At 41.0% G+C, this 21356-nt stretch overlaps 2 protein-coding genes across 6 annotated transcripts in view; one reads left to right on the top strand and one right to left on the bottom strand.

Moving 5' to 3' along the window:
* Positions 1–21356, bottom strand: part of nbeab (neurobeachin b) — a 181204-nt gene that overhangs the window by 35629 nt on the left and 124219 nt on the right. For all 5 annotated transcript variants that reach the window (XM_041046640.1, XM_041046639.1, XM_041046641.1 and 2 more), the window contains one exon: positions 20340–20476. In XM_041046640.1, the coding sequence (XP_040902574.1) occupies positions 20340–20476 (137 nt within the window). The remainder of the gene's footprint in view (positions 1–20339; positions 20477–21356) is intronic.
* On the top strand, positions 17268–19613 carry mab21l1 (mab-21-like 1). The gene has a single exon (XM_041046686.1). The coding sequence runs from the start codon at positions 17654–17656 to the stop codon at positions 18731–18733; it is 1080 nt and encodes a 359-aa protein (XP_040902620.1). The 5' UTR covers positions 17268–17653; the 3' UTR covers positions 18734–19613.

The following is a 21356-nucleotide window of genomic DNA, read 5'->3' as shown; positions in this document are numbered from 1 at the left end:
CTGGGTCAGTGACACAAACAATCAATAAAAACCATCATGCCAAAGAGAGGAGAGAGCAGACAAAGGATCATTAGTGTATGCAGCACTACTGGGACTGCAGGTCAACACGCAGAAAACTAAGACAGTTGTTCTGACAGGTGAGAATGGCCCCCTCACACACCTTCCCCCCCCGCCCTCCTCCTTCCATCTCACTTCCCTCTGACTGAACAATTTTGTCCAACAGTATGAGCCAAGGAGCAACCTCATCAACTCCCCAGGTTATAATCACACATAGGAATAGGCAGGGAGGGAGGGAAGCAGAGTGAGATGTTCAGCTGGGTTAGGTCTGATGCTAATGCTCATTTAAAATAGTGACAGGCTGGAAGAGTGCAGCGCGAGTCAGGCTGCCTTAATTTCTCCCTGGAATAGCTCATGCCCGACCTCCGTGCCACATCCAAAATCTCTGGAGCTCAATTAAAATTGGATTAGGTGGAGATGCTGGATGTGCAGCACAGCATCTCTGGTGCTCTCCTCCCAGTAATGCCCCTGCTTGACACCTCTGCAACCCCCAACTCAAACAGTTGTCATAGAGACAGCATGGCCCAGAGGAGGCAGTGTGCTGACTGGAGGGGGGCTACAGAGGAAGGAAGGTGAGATGGAGGGATGGCTATGAAGCTGCAGGCACACTGTTGAGGGGCAGCAGCAGCTCACTAGGAGGCAGGGTAGCTTTTATCTCCCTCCTACTCTGCAACCAGATGTTCTGGAAGTAGTCTTCTGAGTGCAATGCTGAAAGGGAAGTTGTCTAGATACGCATCATGGGAAGGTTACAACAGCTTACTCCATCAAGGCATGAGTGGGCTGTTATTTGAATACACATTGAGTTGTAGGAATGTCTAAAGTATGGCTTTTTTCAGCACAGTCTCTATTCATTTTATCAACTCGTTTTTTTAAATTAACAGGGCAAAAAAATTCTCCATTTGTTATATAATGGAAAGAGAAAAAGGCATGTTTACAGAGTTTTGTCAAGCAGACACTGCACTGCAGGTTCTTAAGAACAGGTATAATACAGTATCTCTAAACTGTCACTATAATAATATTTTAGCACTGGCTGTTTCTTGTTACCTAGCTAAAGTGAACATTTTGCTGCCATGACAAAGTACAGGCCAAAGGGCTAGCTGTCAACAAAAGAGGGGCTAAAGAGGAGAAAAAAGAGCTGATTTCAAACAGCCCAGATCAAAAAATTTGTCATAACAACAAAGCTTTGGTCTAAACCAACACGCAGGGGCCCCTGTAGACTTGGAGATTTGACAAAGCCCAGCCCTCATTTTTGGAGGCCCAGCTGTAAAAAATGCCATTTAATGAACCTGTCTGCTGAAGCTGTCCCCTGCCTGTCAGAGGTGTCAGCCAGTGACAAGCGCTGGGGACGGCCGCCTCCAGTCACAGACAGGCCTGCCAGCTGGAGACTTCGGCCCCAATCTAATCACGCCACCAGGAAGGGACCGGCACTCTGCTCTTGGTCTGTCACGCTCAGGGCTGGGGGAGCAGAGAGGGGGCGGGTGGAGGGGTCTGGTATGGCCGACAAGCGCAGCCTTTTGTTTCCACACAGGTCCCTCCACGCAGGCTCATTAGGAGCCACAGGCGCATGCGCTGCTTTGCCAGCTGCAGAGAGATATACCTCTCCAGCATAACAGCCATAATGCAATTTAACGTCTCTGTCCTCTCCTTCCTTTATTCCCCTCCTCTTCTTTCCCTGATTTGACAGGGGGCAGGCTGCATTCTGCCTGTAGAACATCACAGGCTGAAAAACGGAAAAATATTGTGACAGATGAGATGAGGAAAGGCACAGGTGACACCAGTATTTAGGCTGAAACTCATATGTAATAATGTGCAGATGCTCAAATGGAGCACATCACACTTAAAAATGATAGGAAGCCACTTCAAGCATGGAAACAGATTCTAATCATTTCTGACTTCCAAATGGCTTTAACCTTATATTGACTGAGGCATTATGACAGATGTTATTAATAAATACAACAAAAAAAAAATCTCTAAAATCTGACACAATTTTCTTCCATATGGAACAATACAATCTTCCTCCACTGCATCTACACCAAAATAGGTATAAAAGTAATATAATTCAGTGAGACCTCCAAGCTAGCATGACTGATATATTTATATGAGACTGTGGAGAACTCTGACAACCTGGTATCACAGCACCACCGCTGCATTCTTCTCAGATTTGTCTAATAGGCTTCCACAATAAAGCCTCACAACTCCATGGTCCCAGGCGGCAATAGAGAACAGTGAGGTGGAAGAATAAGGGGAGGATACAAGAGGCAGTTTCATTTTGAGTGATATGACTACTCCCCCAGGAGCGAGTGGGATGGATTTCACACATGGCAATTTGGAGGATCAGCACACACTGCGTATACTGTATTCAATGGCTGACCTCAGGCAATATGGGCCAAATCTGTGAGGAGGTTGAGCAGTTGGAGAAGGCAAAGAGAAAGAATGAAGCCTGGTAACAGCGAGAGCAGAGAGCAACTCTCAGTTAAGTGGGAGAGCATTATCAGCCACACACAACATGGCTGGGTCACAAAGAGAAATATTTATATCTAAACATCTGACAAAGTTAAACATAACAAAATCAGAGGCAGGATGTATAACACAGTTAATAAAAAAACAAACAAACAAAAAACGTAAAGGGTCCGTTCACTCAAATTATAAAAAAAAATACTTACACCATGTGATATCTAGACATGTAGATATGTAAGATATGTAGTGGTGGTTTTATTTGGGTAGATGTTGAGATATCAGCCTGGATATCTCCGGAAATCAGAGATTTCTGCCCCTACCAGAGTACAAATAATGTGAATGGAATTTTGTTTAACTGTTTTAAATGAAATTAAAAAGTGACAGTAGAAATCTCATGACTCGTTTCAGAAAATGCCCCTATTAATCTGGCTAATCCATAAAAAATAATAGTATCCATATGTAATTAGCCAAAATTAGTTCCTGTGTTGTTCACAATGAGGTGGACATAGTTTCTTGAAAGAAATGTTCCTGTTGAATTTTTTAAATAGAAAAATTAAACCAAAAGTATTTGCATGAATAAATACCACATGGAATAATAGAGAAAATCTAACTTTTTGTACTTTGGTTGAAAAGACTGGCAGTAAACACTGTACATATATTCTTCTTTCTACAAATGACTCAGGTGTTCCACACCTTGAAATTAAACTAATGCTGGTATATTTAACTTTATAAAGTCACGCAGACAGAAATCTAAGTTGTATGACCATGACGTGCCCAAATCCACACTTTATTTTAGCTTTAATCCCTTTTACATCCTGCAGAGATTTATAACATATGCCTGAGCTTCAAAGCATGTTTCTCATCTGATCCTCCCTTAATGTGACAACTGTTATGAAGTGTAAAAATACAAAAATGTGAAAGATTCCACCAGATTATAAAAAAATCAGCATTCCACTTGGTTCCTCTGTGAGAGACCCATATCTCAACTTCAATAAAGCAGCAAGCTCCTAATGCAGGTATTGGGGGGAAAACAAGATACAGATTTGCATAATCAGTGTCACTATACATTTGGGTGGTAGCTGGAGTGTGGCAAGATGACACAGCTCGGGTGCTCTGGCAAGACCAGTGGGATAAAGGGGATGAATATGCATTAAATACGCTGGCAGTTCACTGCCCCAAATGTCCAGCCAAGTTTGTCAATAACATTTATGTCAGGGATGGTATTTCATGCACATTAGCAGGCCCTGCAGCGCTGTCTTCAACACTGCTGTGGTAGGACAGGTGGGAGGAGCTGTTTTCCGAGGATGCAATTTCTACTTAAAGAGTCAAGCCTCTTTAAACATTGTTTATCAGTCTATGTTAAAATATAAAGCCTCAAGAAATGCAAAGTGTTAAAAAAAAAAAGGTTACTGAGACTTTTGGTTCCCCACAGTGATGATACACAAAGTTTGGCACCAAGCCACAAGATGACTGCAGAAGGTTTCTGAGAAGTTAGAAGAAATAATCAGAAATAAAATGTGTTTTCTTTATGACCTTACTAATGACCACAATGTGGTTTATTAAAGCACAGTAGGAAAATACATATGTTTTCTTAGGATCTTTATGTAATTATAATAGCACATTTTATGTATTTTCTTATTTTTAATACACAATATTATAATTACACATACATTCACACACAACTGTTCTTCCTTTTTGTTCACACCTTTACAATATATGCTATAGAATAACCTTTCAGTGCAAATAACAAAAATATAGTAGGTATGAAAAATAATGTTACAGCTACATGGAATAATGGAATAAACAAACAAAGAATGGGATATAAGGCACCTTTAAAAGTACATATGAACATGCTCAAGTGCTGACCCTCTAACTGCCACATTCACACACACACACACAAACACACTTAGTGAACACATCATCCAGATAAACAGCTTGAGGATGCCTTCACTAAGGAGCTTGAGAGAAGGAATGCAGTCATTTGGTATGGGGTCTTTTCAGCAAGCTTTTCCTAATGGGACTTTTTCAGGGACTTGTCAGCCTTAAGATGACTGAAATCTTCCTGGTCTGGGTACCAGCTTCCTCTGGCTGCCACTGAGAGTGCCAAGCTGATCGCTTTAAATCCCACTTTTTCTTTTTTTTTTTTGGTGGTGTGTGGGAGGGATAGGGGCTCAGAGCAAGACAGAGAAGAAGAGAAAGAATGAGACAAGGATGAAGAGGCAGAGAGACAGAGGAGAAGAGGGACAGAAAGAGCAAGTGGTTAGACGAGAGGGCCTGATGAGCAATGAGTGCCTCACTCGTCCTCAATTAATCTTGTCTCTCTACCTTTGCTTTGGCGCTTCCCTCAGCACCAAGGTAATAACGACACCCTCATCCATTATCCTTTTATCCCTGTTATTCACTGAGAATTGCTTAATAATATGTTACAGATTTGTCCTCCTTCATATAATTCTTTCTGTCATTCGCAGTATATCATCTGGAAAACACACAGCCCCCTTTCTGCTGGACGCTCTTTGAGGATTATTGTGGGTGACACCTTCGGGATGCAGCCAGAATCTAGAGCATCATTTTTTCAGGCATAAAGAGGAATTACCCTGACTTATCTGTCATTGCCAAAGCACAACAAGCCATTCAGGGCCAAAGCAAAGGTGGAACAGGTTCTTATCGGCTTCTCTGAACGAGAGGACTTGTAAATTTATGCTAATGAGGGCCTTTTGTGATCCAGGCTCACCCCTTGGGGCTGAACGGGTTTGCAGGGGATGGTAATCTGGCTGTTGAGTGCACTAGATAATTTGTACTTTATCCTCGTGTAATTATATAGTTTAAATCTTTTTACAAATGCTAATCCTGCGACATGAGGAAGTGTCTTCACCGTGTCTATGGTTCTTAGCCGCTCTAGTTAGCGTGCGTCTGACTCTCTCTCATAAAATCACGTAGGAGGAGTGCGGCACTGATATAATTACTCTGACTTTTCTGCAGCCCGTGCTATGAATCCTCATATCATTTTGATCCACCTTAGCAGGCAGGCAGGAAGCCAAGCCAGCAGCCGGGGGGTATGGAAGACAACTGAGAAAAGGTGAAAACATGGCAGCATGGCTAAAAGAGCCCTCCCCATTTTTGGTCAAAAAAGAAAGATGGAGGAGTCAAGGAAAATGGACTGAAACGAGTAAAAGTAAGTGCAGTAGGGCAGCTTTGTGCAGCTTTTGAGGTCTCTCTGCTGTCCAGTGGGACTCCAGGCCATCTTGTGTGTCTGCCAAAGCCGACAGCCCCTGACAAGCTGCTTGGCGTGCTGTAATTTGACTAATTACACTGGATTAGACCATATTAATGCAAGCTGTTTTCTCTAGGGTCACTGACCCACCCAGTATGTCCCTTGCTAGTTTCCCCCTTTTCGGTATAAACAAAAGACACACAAGAAAGAAAGTAGACCGTTTGTTTCTTAAAATTATAAAACAATGAATATGTATCTAAATCCTTGACATTATTTTTATAATGGGAGAGAATGTGTTACAAAGCATCCACAGAAGGAAAGCTGTGAGATACAGCCTGCACTTTCCTGAGGCACATCATCACAGGATTTCTGAATAACAAACTGAATCTTTGGCCTGTTTTATCTCTCTGCAGGAAAAGAAAAACAAAATAAGGACTTTTGTGAACCTCACAGAGGTACCAGAGTTCACGGAATCCTTTTTTGTTTTTTTTTTTAACACAGGCATATGGTGGGTAGGGAGACTAAGGAAGGTCTCCACATGCTGACAACAACAGTGCAAAATTTCATTTTCATTTTACTTTTATCTAAGTAAAAATATCAAGATGAAATCTGAGTAAGAAGGGACTGTTTTTGTGCATAGTTTGATCACACAAATGTTCTTCAGAGGAAAAGGGTGTGTTGAAATCCATTATGAATATAAATAATAACAGACGCATCATTTGATCTGCTTCAAAAATGAGTAGATATACTCAGAAACCCAGAAATAATACTTATTTGCAAAAAGAAGGAGGGAAACCAACCCTCATTTGCATTTGCAAAACTCTAAAATGAAAGGGGGGAAATGAGCCATAGAATATGTGTGTTTTAATACAAGTGCTCTCCCAATTGTACCAAATCAATTTGAGTTTCACACAATGGAGAGGCAGCTTCACTGTTTGTATGTGCTCCTCTGCCTTGAACACGGTGTAATAATAGTCTTAAACCAGGCGTTATAAAGACAGAATACCAAAGAGGCTTACAGCCTTGGTTTCATGAAACATTTAGGCAAAAGTTCCAAGGGCTGGGGATGATGAAAGAAGGTAAGCTTGAAAATGGGCCTCTGGGATCCACAGCCCTTATTGTACAGAAGTCACATCAAATTAATACTGAGGGCCATTTGCAGCCTTTCTTCTCCTGAGCTTTTCAGAACGGATTAAGCTATGAAAACTCAGAAATTACTAAAGCACCTATTAGGCATTATGCTCACCCTTTCTTCTCTTTCCCTTTGAAAGTCATTGAATGTGCTTCACTTCACTCATACTTTAATTCACAAGTTGTTTGCCATCTTAAAAGAATGGCAATTTTATTTCCAGTTGCACTATAAGAAACCTGTCCCCGGATCTCTGTAAATAAAATTGTAAAGAAAATGTTTACTTGTATACATATTTTAATCCATCTGCCATTCTATAACCCAGTTCTTTATTAATACGTGGAGCTGTGTATCACATAGGACTATGTTGTAGCTTAGTATGACAGTACAGGCCACAGTATTCAAGCAGTTTACTGAAAGTCTCTGACAGTGCTTCCTCACTGATGAAGGACCAGTACTGTTGGGGTTCTCTCAAGCTCTCCACACCCCTCTTTCCTCTCTCAATGCTTCTTCAAAGAAGCGCATGGTGTGCATGAATTGTAATTATGGCTCCTAACAGGATTCAAGAGCGCCCAAACGATGGCACTTGAGAACCAGGTCGTGTGGAGTTAAACGGCTGTCAGACACTCAAAGCTCCCCAGCATGTGAGCAAACCCACAAAGGCTGGACGTGTCCACTTCTAGAGCCCTCCTACCCACTTTCCCTCTCATAGGGAGAGATTAAAATCAACTAAGGCCGCTTTAAAGACCCAGATTGCCTTTCTGCATGTTTACTCACATTCTAATTTTCAAGAGGTGTTATAGCATTCCTGGCAAGATATTGAAAAATAGGGATATAAGTTAGTGACAACTAGTTTAAGAACTGCATAATTCTGTCCCGAATAAAGTATCCAATCAGTGAAAATGTTCTATTTCATATGGAAATAAATCCTTGACAAAATTTAAGGCACATGAGACAACACCACTGGAGCATGTGGGAGGGGGACGCAGAGGCGTCTGAGAAATCAGGTAATTGTTACCACCTAAGAAACCACCCTAACCACAGCGTCAGATTATATCCCCACCTCGCCTACAGAATAACGGAAAAGATCATCTGTGCTCCCTAGACAGCTTCAATGACTCACCAGGGCACAAGACCCCTCACTACACATTAAAGAGACCAGCCTTCAGTCAGGCCCTATCCCAACTTTAGCCTCATCCTAGTCCCTAAAAGCACCCAAAAGAAACCAACCTGCAGCGTGAAGTCCCTATGTCTGACCCTTATTAAACTCCTAATTGGATTGAGAGCCGCTAAGGAAAATATTTCAACATTGTTCATTCAGCTGAGATTTTCTTTAGCATTCCTTCCAGTAGTTTGCCTCTTTAACAATAACATTCAAAATCAAGTTGCTGAAAACTTCTTTTTCTCTTTTCAAAACACAACCAGATTTTCCAAAAAATGGGAGTATAGGTAGAACCTTTTTCACCTTTTCTTTTAAGGCAAAGCGCTATTTGATTTTCACAGGGTGCCAGTGACAGGCTGAAACAAAGCCCAGCACTGGCCATTGTGTTGCCTTTCACTGGTGTAATGGTCTTAAAATGGCTACAAGCAGGGCCCTATTCAGTGGTGACCAGGCTGCTCAGCTCTCTTCTCCATATCCAACACAAACTCTTCTCTAAGCGGGAACTCTGAGGTCAGCTGATGAGTGAATGAGGGACTAAGTTCACTCATAACCACAGCCTCAGACTATCAGCGCCTGTAGTAGTTCTCAACACATTTACACTAATTATAGAGAATAAACAGTGCCATAACAACAACATCAATCAAGTTCATTACAGAAAATAGCATAATGACAATAATTACAATAATATCTCATTAAGAGAGAGAATGAGAGACAGGGGAGAATTAATAGCAGACAGGTGTACAACACACTGCAATTATGGAACCCGAAATTAGTTCATTGCCTCAAGGCAAACAGAAGAGAAAGGGAAGGTTGTAAGTGAGGGAGTGAGCGTGTGTGTGTGTCTGAGGGTATATGTGTGTGTATGTGTGTGTGTGTTGGGGAGGTGGTTTCAGGGCTAGGAGTAGGACTGATAGAGAGAGGCTCACTGACAAAAAAAGGAATTGCAAATAAGCAAACAAAAATGTCTTAAATGTGTAAATTAGGGAGAAAAATAAGAGGGAAAAGCAGCTTTTCCCTGCAGACTGGTGCCTTAGATGAGAAGGGAGCAGTGAAACGTGATCAAGGGGAGCTGTGGAGCGGTGCGGCAGGCGTCAAGATGAGCACTCAGCCAGCGAGTGGCAGCTTCTCCTTTTCCAGTCAATCATTCATTACAGAGCCAAGTGCTGTGGAGGAGTGCCTCCTCTTTTTGACCTATCATATTACTGCCTCTGTAAACTCCTAATCCCCCCTTCGTTAGATGGTGTCAACAGCCGACATGCTCTCACCCTGCCACCGCACTCCTCGCTCAGACACCTCCCAAGCCCTGCCAAGACCACAAAACTGACACTCTAATAAAATCGTTTGAAATTTAACAGGGTAGAACGGCAGAACTTTATCCATCTTTTTCTGTTGCTTTCATCCAGTTTTTTGACTTGTTTGTTTTCTATCATTAGAAAGAGATTCAGATTCACTTGTTAATTAGTTGGCTTTTTCTTTTTGTTTCACCATCAATTCCAGGCCCCTACGGTAAGAAAGTCTGACTTTAGCTCTTCAATCTTTCATTGGCTGGTCTGAACGGCCTCGTTCTTTTCGCCTTGGGGCTGTTCCTGAGCAGGTGAAAGCCTGGAGGCAGGAACCTGCACATCAGCACTTCTTCGTCCATCATGACTCTTTCATGGGGAGCCTGTCTCCAGAGCTTCTCTAATGGAGCCCAGTGAGATGACTACTATAATGAGTCCAACAGATGAAAGCCCAGCAGGACAAAACAACATTCAGATACATCTCCACACACACCGGGGCACCAATCAGGGACTTGCTGTGTGAGTGTTGTTATTTAGGTAAACAAAAGAATCAGATGCAAAATAAGAAACCAGATGAAGCATCTGTTTTGGCAGAGCTCCAAAAAGGAGTTTTGAAGTGAGTGAATATGTCATGTTGATCACAAACAACAGAAAACAATCTAACAATCAAGTTCACCACAATAATGTGCAAAAATATCACATACCCAACTGTCCTTCATTCACATACTATAGCGCACAGACCCCCCCCTTCAGAAATACACACACACACACACAGATCCATACAGTATGTGGATGGGTTTAGGTAGGGTCCCAATTTAAGCTGACAGATACCAGATAGAAGATACTCAAGGAAATGACAGCACTGATTTAGATGGTTCTGAGTTTAGCTGAATGTGACACTGTCACAACAAAACTATTACACATGAGTGAAGGCCAGCAAAGTTAACATACTTCATTTCTTCATGACATATAGGACATAAGTCTTTGTAGTCTGTGAGGATCTTAAAATATTTTACCTTATTGGGAATATATATGTAAATTTGTGAGATAAACTTTGTCACGGTTGAGACACACCTACCACATAACACGGTTTGAGGGATGTTAATTACCGTATAAAATAAGCAATTGGCATCCTGCCCCATATGTCCCACTTTTTCAGTGAGGAAGATGGAAATGAGGTGGGGTAGATTTGATTGTGACATGCTCTCCGTCTGTGCTCCACGATGTGTGGCTTTGCCAGTAACAGGCTAATATTCAGCACAGCTCACCACCACCAGAACTAATGAAAGTAGACAAAATGTCTCTGCTGCCATCTTTGTCTAGCATCCGCTCAGGGTGAGCCTCCCTCTTTCCCTCCTTTCCTTTTCACCTCCCCTCTTTCCCCTCGCTGCTGAAGGGAGGGTGACAGCGGCATAAAATGGTGGCGAGCAAATGTGCCTTCCATGTGGCAGCAGTGGTGGGGGTGACAGGCCAGGCTGAGGCCAGCACTATCAGCAGTGTGTGGCTGTTGCTTTGAACAAGCTGGATGGCCGCCATGGAGGATCAGGGCCTAGCTGATGAGACACCAGCGGTTACAGACAAAAGCAGCTCAATATCAAATCAAGAAACAGCCCACCCATCCCCAACAGAAAACAGGCAGTCCTTTGATAGATGTAAACTTACTTGTCTAGTACATCACCCTTTTAGTTCCTGTATGCAGTTTTAATGTGCAGAATTTTACTTCAGAAATCATTTCTAGACAACAATGATTCAGACTTTGATCAAGATGCTATTGTAAATATAGGACATAAAATTCTCAGATAATTCTAAGAGAGTCTAAGCATAGGGAGTGCCATGTATTGTACAAATTATATAACAAGTGAGAAAAACTTGTGATTTTGGGCTATACACATAAATTCACTTGATTTTATTTAACATAAAAGATATAGCGCACTTAAAGAATATGCATCTGTGCATTAAACTATTGAACAAAGCAAAGTCCCTTCCTCCAGCAATTTGTGGTTGAGTCATTCAGGGGGTTGTTAGTTAACCCTGAGCTCAGAGGATGATGAAGCAAGGGCATAAATCACAGAGTGAAACAAGACAGACTCCTCCGATTTATTAATGGAAATGATCTGTCAATATGCTGGAGTCAATTCACACGTGTCAGCTGGGCTCAGCACACAATGGGCCAGCCAACTTATGAACTCCCAGCACCACTCCACCGAGTCCATAAAACAACTGGCAACGCCGCTGGGGAGCACCCCAAGACACCACCCTCTTGCACAGACCACCAGATGACACAGATGGGGCGAAACCAAACAAAGACGAGACTCCTTTTGTACAAAGAGGGACCCCTTTCAAAAGCCATTCATGCAACAAATTGGGGAAATCTGGCCATGCAACACTCTGGGTTTGCTCTTTTATTAGCATGAGCCTTACGTCACAGTAAGTGAAATCAGATTTATGGCTCCCTGATGCAAAGGTGGTTAAAATCAAGCACACTTTTAAGACACAAAAACTTTTTTAAAGCCATGTTAACCAACAACAGTTTAGCTATGTTAACCAGGAACAGCCTGTTATTTCTACATGACCCACACAGTAACAAGCCATTTCACATTTTACTACATTTTGCCGTCTTACACAATGATGAGCAAAGTATCAACTAGAGAAAAGCTAAGGAGGTAAACTACACACAAGGGCACAGCTGATCCATGCTTACATGTCCTCTCTTCCAGGGTTGATGGATTGTTTGGCTAAATATAGCAATAACTTTGCCAGCACGATATTTTTATTGTTAAATCATCTTGGCAGACTTGCAAGCAAACTTAAGTTAATTCTAGTTTCTATCTTCTGTTCACTCTATCAGCTAAAGCAGCAGATAGCAATGAGTCTCAGTAGTCACAGAGACTAAGGACTTCTAATATCAGTCACATGTAACATAGGGGACTCCTCCATTTTATGCTAACTCTAAACAACATCAAGCTTGAGTACTTTCAAAGTCAGTCCATCAGTTAGGGAGGTTTGTTTCCATGTAGGTCATTAAATATGTGCACACAAGCTTTCTCTTATTAGGCCCTCTGCATTTTTCTTTTCTTGTTCTTTCTCAGCTGCACACCCGCGCTGCTGCAGCAATCTGCATAGAGAGACATTTGTCATCATTAGCCCTGCTCTGACAGTTGGCACCCAGCACCTCAGATCTCTAGGACTGGCAATTATGAACCCTTCATCCCTTATTTAGGCAACATCGCCTAATTTCATCACAGGCCTCTCCTGCAGCATTTGATTACTAGCAACTCTAAACCTAGAATATGGCACCAGTTCTTCCATTTTCTTTGTTTTGCACTTGGATGCACCCACACATGACATGTGAGAGAACTGTGCTCAGTTAATCTGAGATTTGAAATTACTTTTAAGACACAAGGACTGCAAAGAGGATTGTAGATGAGCACCATGGGGTCAGTGGGCAGATGATTACAGCGCCCACCTTTAGATGGTAGACATCTCACCCACATTAAGATTAATCACACTGCTGCTGGAGCTGCTGAATGGTTGCCTTTTACAACACACAAGATGGAAGTCAGAGACATAGTTTTCTTTGATGAATAAAAGAAAATGAAAAAGAACTGCATGTTTACAAATAAACTAGTCAATTCTTTGCAGTCTAAACCCTACCAATTTGCAGAAAACACAGGAAAAAGCACACTGAAAAAACATGCATACAATGTTTAGCATTGTCATGTACAACAAAATACAAAGCTAAACTGTATGCTCATGAAAGGAGTGAAAAGCACTGCACCAGCACTTTCACCGCACCTAATTGCCAACTGCATAACCTGTGCAGGAAAAAAAAAGTGCAGTGAACACTATGTAAGCCTGTATTTTCCTTCTTGTGCAGAAAACTACACATTTTCTGGATCGTTATTTTGACAAACAAAACTGAGGTATTCATGCTAAATTCATGCAAATACATGCATGTAATTTATCACCAAGGCTGACAAGCGTACCATATTGCAGAGGGGAGGGGTGAAGGGCCAAATGAAGCTGAGACAATCAATTAAGTTTCATAATTTACACTTTTCTCTCGCTCTCTGTTTTCTCAAAATTTCCATCATGTTGGTAAGTTTGGTGTTTTCTGTGTGTGCATATGATATTGATATAGGTTAGAGTGAACAGAGCCTGTTGAGTTTATCACTAGAGAGTCTCTGAGAGCCTCTGGCTATGTGGTCCAGCTTCCTGACTTCTCCAAAGGAGGCTGCTAATACACCGTTCAGAGTAAAACAAATGAAAGGACACAATCCAAAGGGGGTCCTCAGTGAGGCTCTGGGCCCAAAAATTAACTGGCCTCCTACAGAGGCACCATATTGCTTGGAATAATAATGTTTCGTTATTAAAAACCCAATGACAATTTCATTTTATGACGAATAAAATTATAGAAAATGTGTCAAAGTGAGAGGCTATCCCAAGAGATTAAAGTATATTATTTCACACAGTTTGAGAGCCAGTATTGATGTCACATCTCTGAAGTGTCACTGCTTTTAATCTGATTTATATAGAAATATGTCATCCTATTAAGTCCACTTTGACTAATCTGCACATTAGCTTGGGAACTAGCTGGCGAACTCCCTTTGTATGGGACATGGTTTGAGTTTCTTTTTCTTACATACTAAGTGACCCCAGAAATTTAATGAAAAAAAAAAACATATGGCAGGACTTATTTGTTCTTGTGTAATAGGATTATAAAAATAATAAAATATCATCCATAATTATGTCGCCTGTTTGAAGATTGCTGCTCATAAAGGTCTTTATCCAGCTTAAACTCAGCTAAACGCTATACTTCTATAATGTCATAATGAGGTAATACAGAAAATTGAAACTTGCAGACAGCGTGAATAAATGTAACTGTAAAATCTCTTTTTATAGCAAGAGCCATAGAGAGTTTGGTTGGTCAAATGAGTCCCTCAACAGTATTTGCAGAGCAGGGTTTTTCAGTTGTCCGCCTGGAGACTTTTTCAAAATATTATTATGTTTTATTAAATGCTTGAGGCTACGTAAAAAAATCTTTGTTTACACAGATTAGGTTTATTTGTATATGATCACATATGTGTTGGTTAAATACATATACTGTATATACATATATATATACACACACACACACACAACTAATTTATGTAGATATAGTCCATAGTCTTGAGCCTTGAGGATGAAATAACCTAACATACATTTAAACATTTAATGAGATCTGTAACAATCAGTGGAATATCATCTTGAGTCACTCAAGGCATGAGTGGTGTCATCAAGGGATAATTTCAATCATCAGAAAAGTACCATTGACCCTATGGCCGGCCATGTTAACAGGACGACCAGTCTTGCTAGAAGAAAAGAAAAAGAAAAATGGAGGAGAAAAAATGAATAAGGGTAGAGGCATGCTCTGGAAACAAAGAAGCCTTCAAAACAGGGTCACATGCTCGTGCAAAATTAGGGGAAGTAGAAGTCATTGTATTGATTTACACAATCATGCATGCATTTTGTTGGGTCAGAAATAGGTCTTTGCTGGAATCACAGCCCCATATATCACACTGGAGGGCCTCCAATAGCCTAGCGGGAAGGCGAATGAAGCAACAAAGCTTGTAATGTTGTAATGGTAAAGATACGGGTAAGAAGATTGGATTGTCTTAGGCCAGACCTGACAACTGCTGGAATCTTGAGACTATAGAGCAGGTTGAGTTACTGTAAGATCTGTGCAGCCACATGCTTTAGATTAAGAGGTGATAATCTCAATGAAAATCCCCCCTTCTATCACGCATACGGATGGCAAGAGGCTGGAGCACAAACTCAAGAGGTGCAACTGGATTCGGAGGTATCTGACTCGGAGCAAGATCTCCTGGAAAGTGAAACTAGTCTGGTTTCAATAAAAGGCAAGTACCTGCTGGGCTACAGACAGTGGGAGAGAATAAGGGAAAAGACTATCAAAGCCTGAGAGGGGAAGAGGCTTTTAGCTAGCTTTCACCACATGAAAACCTTCCATAATATACTCCATAGCCTCCAGAAATATATCAGTAAGAATATATTTTTTTGTTTGTGAACTTTAATCAGACCTAAATGTGAAAAGAGCTACAATACAGACCTAATCTTATTATTTAATTTCAGAATAAGCATTGACCTGTATCAAGTCTCAAAATTAGACTTATGAAAAACAAAAGACGCTGATCCATATCTATCATTTCTTCCTGGTAACGATGTGAAATTATCATTGGGGCCTGCCAAAAAGCCACTGGCAGTGCATCCATGACAGGTTGTGATGATAATGGGAGTCACCTATCTATCAGGGTCCTTCCTGTACACGCCACCTCCTGCTCAGCCGCATCCATGTCGTGAGAGTCAGAGCTGACGAGTGGCGGTTTGCCCTCATAATGTCTGGTCGTATGCAGTTCTGACTAGAGCAGAGATGTGTAAATGCCTTTGTGTTCCTTATCTGATCCGTACAGCATTATCTTTTTGAAGTCCTCTTCAAAGCATACACTGTACCTTGAGAGACGGAGTGCCAGTGCAATGATGAGAGCCAGAGAGGGCTTAGTGTGGAGACAAGATCTCTTTATTGTGAATCGCTGTCTGTATCAGACCAACATAGCTTTGCTTAACACAACACTCTGATATATAATGGAACTTTATATAAAATGGTCAACCATGTCACTCTTAATTTTTAAAATTATTAGCAATTTCTGTTTTTTATTTAGTTTTCTTATCTTTTTAAACACTCAAGCTATGCATTTTGCTATTATTGTTTTGTTGCTGTAATTTTTATCTTGTTTTAGAAGAAAATAAATAAATGTATCATTACCAATAACAGGTTGTAGAATGTCAATGTATATTATTCTACTCATCAGTAATTAATTTGGATTACTGCCATTTATGAAGATAATAATTTCAATTTAACTAATATTTTTAAATAAATAAAAAATCATTATGAAAGCAAAGACGGACACTTTCACTCTTTGACACATTCTTCTCCCGTTTGTCAGACGAACAGAATAAAACGTTGCAATATAAAGCTTAATAAATAGGTTAATATACTTTTCATATTTTGAGAAATGTAAGAAAGAAATATATGTTAAGATCGCAGCTGTTACTGGTATGTTTGTCTTACAATACACATTAACTAAATGGCTAAAAAATACTGAGGCAGGGAATTATTGCACATCACAGTACAGGCTGTTCCCGCACAGTATAGAGCAAAGCAAATGCGCCTTCTCAATCTGCAGGTTAACACACAAGCTCGAGATATATACTGTCTCGTGCATTACAGCCACAATATTTCATGTGTCAAATATAATCATGAATATAAAAATAAACAGCGCCATAACTTTTTCATATTTCAGAAATAAGCCCCGGTACCTCGTCAAGCTATCCAATAAATTTAACCAACCCTGAACGGTCTAATTGATCAACTAAATCATGATTATTTTAATAATCATATACGACTTCAAAACCAAAACGTTCAAATAAGCCAAACCTCAATTACAAATACAAATATGTTTCGTGCACCAAAAACTCCCTTATTTTAAGTTTTTAATTTATCTGATGCGCCTTGTGTGGAGGAAATTAGATTTAAATAATATGGCAAATGTAAATGTCTTATTATCCGAAGACATAAATACTTTAACAATTCTAAACCCACCTACTGTTTCACATATGATTCAACATAGCGGACTAAAAAAGCAGGAGATAATTTCCAAGGAAAAGCAACGTAACGCTGTCAAAATGCTGTTTTTTTTTCTTCTCTCCAAATGCGTAGGTGTACTTCCGCTCCTCGATATACTACTACTACCTGTACTTTTTACTTGTATATAACACCCGAGGATGAATTTGTTTTCGATAAACTGGGAAGCGGTGACGCATCCGACAGCGATTGGACATCTTGGTTTCAACTCCTCCCTTATAATAAAGAGAGTGTGTGTGTCTCCCTGTTGTAAAACACAGCAACACCGGGCGTCTGCGTCAGGAGGGCACACTCCACTCTGCGCAATTACGCGGACTCCTAACTGGCACAGTGATCAGAGAAAAACCAAACGGCATTTTTTCAGCTACTGCGCCTCACAAGGTTGAAATGGACTTTTAATCAGGCCATCCTGATAATTCAGAGGACTTGCTTCGAGAACTTCAATGCAGTTTGCGGCACAACAGCTGTGAATGATATGATATGATTGTTACGCATGTGCTCTGAGCACAGCTTTGAATAGTTGTCTTATAAATAGACATTTTTTTTCTTTTTAAATAGCTTTCTTTCTTCTCTAAAATTGGCTCCCGTACAAACAGCCGCGTTGGATCCCTCGGCTTACTGCGAGACTCCGGTGTATAACCCGGATCTCTGCCCTAATATGATAGCCGCGCAGGCAAAGTTGGTGTATCACCTCAACAAATACTACAACGAGAAATGTCAGTCTCGAAAAGCAGCCATCTCCAAGACCATCCGGGAGGTGTGCAAGGTGGTTTCGGATGTCCTGAAGGAGGTCGAGGTGCAGGAGCCCCGCTTCATCAGCTCTCTCAGCGAGATGGATAATCGTTTCGAGGGACTGGAGGTCATTTCACCCACCGAGTTCGAGGTTGTACTCTATCTGAATCAGATGGGAGTATTCAACTTTGTGGATGACGGGTCTCTCCCGGGCTGCGCCGTGCTCAAGCTCAGCGACGGTCGCAAGAGAAGCATGTCTCTCTGGGTTGAATTCATCACAGCCTCTGGTTACCTCTCGGCGCGTAAGATCCGGTCGAGATTTCAGACATTGGTGGCGCAGGCAGTGGATAAATGCAGCTACAGAGATGTTGTCAAAATGGTCGCTGACACAAGTGAGGTGAAGTTGCGCATTAGGGACAGATATGTGGTGCAAATCACGCCGGCTTTCAAGTGCACTGGGATCTGGCCACGAAGTGCTGCGCATTGGCCTCTCCCTCACATCCCCTGGCCAGGACCTAACCGAGTGGCAGAAGTCAAAGCGGAAGGTTTCAATCTTTTATCCAAAGAGTGCTACTCGCTGAACGGCAAGCAGAGCTCAGCGGAGAGCGACGCCTGGGTCTTGCAGTTCGCCGAGGCCGAGAACCGGCTCCTCTTGGGTGGATGCAGGAAGAAATGCTTGTCAGTCCTGAAAGCGCTACGCGACCGTCACCTCGAACTGCCTGGACAACCCCTGAACAACTACCACATGAAAACTTTGGTTTCCTACGAGTGTGAGAAGCATCCCAGGGAGTCGGACTGGGATGAGAACTGCCTCGGCGACCGCCTGAACGGGATACTATTGCAGCTTATTTCATGTTTGCAGTGCAGAAGGTGCCCGCATTATTTCCTGCCCAATTTAGACCTGTTTCAAGGAAAACCTCACTCTGCTCTAGAGAACGCAGCCAAACAGACTTGGCGACTGGCAAGAGAAATACTGACCAACCCCAAAAGCTTGGAGAAACTCTGAGGTAAAAAAAATATGTTAGTTAACCTCGTCTTAAAATTTGTGGTAATGAGGCCTAACGAGCTCATAAACGGACAGAAAAATAATGCCAACCAGTTTGCAAAGTCTTGTGAAATGTGGCTGTCCTCTGTTGTTGAATATGTTTTGGCCTAGGCAGTTTCAAGATGATTTTTTATAACCGTTTAGTTTGCCATTATCCCTGTGCACCTTTTGGCGGTGTCAATATTTAGGAGCAAGTTCAAATTATTGGCCACCATTTAAACCAGGAGGCCACCTCAGCGGTGGTGTCTTTTCTATCCGTGCCACACGGTTGCCTAAATCCTACATTTCTTTAAATGCTTTAAAATAAAGCTCCGTGACAAACGTTGGAAAAAAAAATTAAAATAAAAACACACATCTGTACATTTTATACTGTAAATACATTCATACATTGTGATTCAAGTGGTCTGAAATTGTGAATGTTGTTCTGTGACACGTAAATAGGATCCACCTGTTTAAATCTACTTCTGAACTTTTTCTTTATCTGGTAGAAACGTTATTAATTTATACTTGCATCAGTGGTAGTCTGATTCATCTGTTTCAATGGACATTTTCTAATTTTTTGAAAGTTTACATTTTGATGGTAGGCGTACGACATTTGTTACAATGAAAACATTCCATCAATTTACTTGAATTATTATTTAAAGTACTCTTAACTTTTTTTGGTTGTTGTTTTTCTCTACCATGCTTAGGCCTACATGATAAAAAATGAAAATGATAACATATATAGTATATATATATATTACAGTTTAATTGAAAAAAAAATGCACTTGAAATACACTGGATTATAACATCTGTGATCTGATTTTTTAATTTCTGTCTTTGATCTAATTTAAAGAGCTAATAAAACGAGCTGTTTTATATTTGTGTCCCATTATGGTTTTATTAAATGTGCTTCTGACAGTAGTGAGGTAGGCCCAATGCTATTTGCAATAATAATAAAACGTAATTTTTAATTTTGGGGTGTCTGGCTCCTGCAGGTGTTCAACACAGATGAGTTTGACACCTTAAAACGGAAAATAGGTGAAAAGATGAATATTTTCTATTCACAGCCTTTTTTTTTTTTTTTTTTACCAGATCTGTAATCTTGCAGACCAGTCTTTTTTTTAAATCTCGACCTCATGTTCAAGAATTCGCATGTTTTTTTTTAAACATTATGTGGATAACCAGTTAACTTGGCATAGTTTGATAATCTGCCAAAGTTGTTTGATGGTTGAGTTTGCACGATGAGTAGGCCTCAGAGGTCACTATGAGATTTAAAAAATGCGCAAATAATACAGCAAATTAAAATACAGCAAAATAGAAATCAACCGTGATTTACAACAAAATGTCATTTAATAATACCAAGACAGAGCATGGACAGAAGCGCAGTGCACGTCTGAAAACTTCACCTGAGTAAATCCGTGCATTTTCATTTTATATCAACAACCCTGTATTTAAATCTAGTGATTATTTAATACCTGTCGGCCAGTTAGAATAAAAAAAAAAAAGAAAAAAATCAGTGAAACACGTCATAAACCCAACTACCCGCTTCAAACTCGGACTGTACACTTGCTTGCCTGTTACTTACCTTTGGGTCGACCCTTTTGAAGGCAGGGTCATCCTCGTCCACCTCAAAGTAGATTTCAGTGGTGGTGATGGACAGAGTACCCCGGGCCACCAGGACAGGGGCAACGAGCTGGGCCGGGCTGCTCAGAACCACTGGGCCTGCAGAGTATAGAGGGGGGCAGCCACATACTGAATCAGTAACGTGCAAAAAAATAAAAATAAAGCAAGGCTGAGGTTAATTCTGTAAAACTGATAAATGCGATTACAGGGGACACCATCACGCCAGCGGCGTACTTGTGTCACACTACACCGCTAACTATACAGCCTACGCTTATTAGAGTTTTAAAATTAAGGATTGGAATTCAGTCAGATTATGTGCAATTGTGACAGCTTTCATTCAAGTTTTCATATTTGTACTTTCACCGTGCCATCAAACAAAGGCCGTGGACGCCTTTTTTTTTTTTTGTATTGCACGTGTCCATATGCGCATTACACAATGAATTCATCTGGCCCATGAACAGAGAGAGGTGCCATCAAAACATTGTACCTATTTGTACCTGTTTGTAAACCAGTGATGCACCGATAACAAAATTGTGTTACGACCTGGTCGGATCATAACGCAAGCACCACCGCTATTAAGAAATAAGATGTTCACTGGATTATACAAAATAAATTATTCCTTATGTCCCTCACATGGTTATATCGCCATAACGTAATTTAGATCACTGACATTCAGGGATGCTTTAACAGGGGCAGTCGAAGTGGATTTGGAGAAATAAAAACACTTTATATGTGCCTACATATATATGTACAGTAAAACAATACAAAGCACTAAAACTACAACCAAAAAACTATGAAACTACAAACTTGTTTTTTAAAATCCAAATAATTGCGCAGAATTTTAAGGAGGGTTTGTGACCCTGGTCAGCTGATAGTGATCACATCTTTATTTCAGTCTCCTCCCTCCCTCTCCGCCTCCGCTTCATCCTCCATGTTCTCAGATCAGTGTCGCTGTGGAGCACCGTTACAGTGATTTGTC

The sequence above is a fragment of the Toxotes jaculatrix genome, chromosome 9 (genome assembly GCF_017976425.1).
Source record: "Toxotes jaculatrix isolate fToxJac2 chromosome 9, fToxJac2.pri, whole genome shotgun sequence".
In the NCBI taxonomy this organism is placed as follows: Eukaryota; Metazoa; Chordata; class Actinopteri; family Toxotidae; genus Toxotes; species Toxotes jaculatrix.
The sequence above is the reverse complement of the archived record's forward strand: the minus strand, read 5'-3'. Positions and strand labels throughout refer to the sequence as shown.

Coding starts and splice junctions, on each gene's coding strand:
- mab21l1 (XM_041046686.1), top strand. CDS start 17,654: ATGATAGCCGCGCAGGCAAAGTTGGTGTATCACCTCAACAAATACTAC.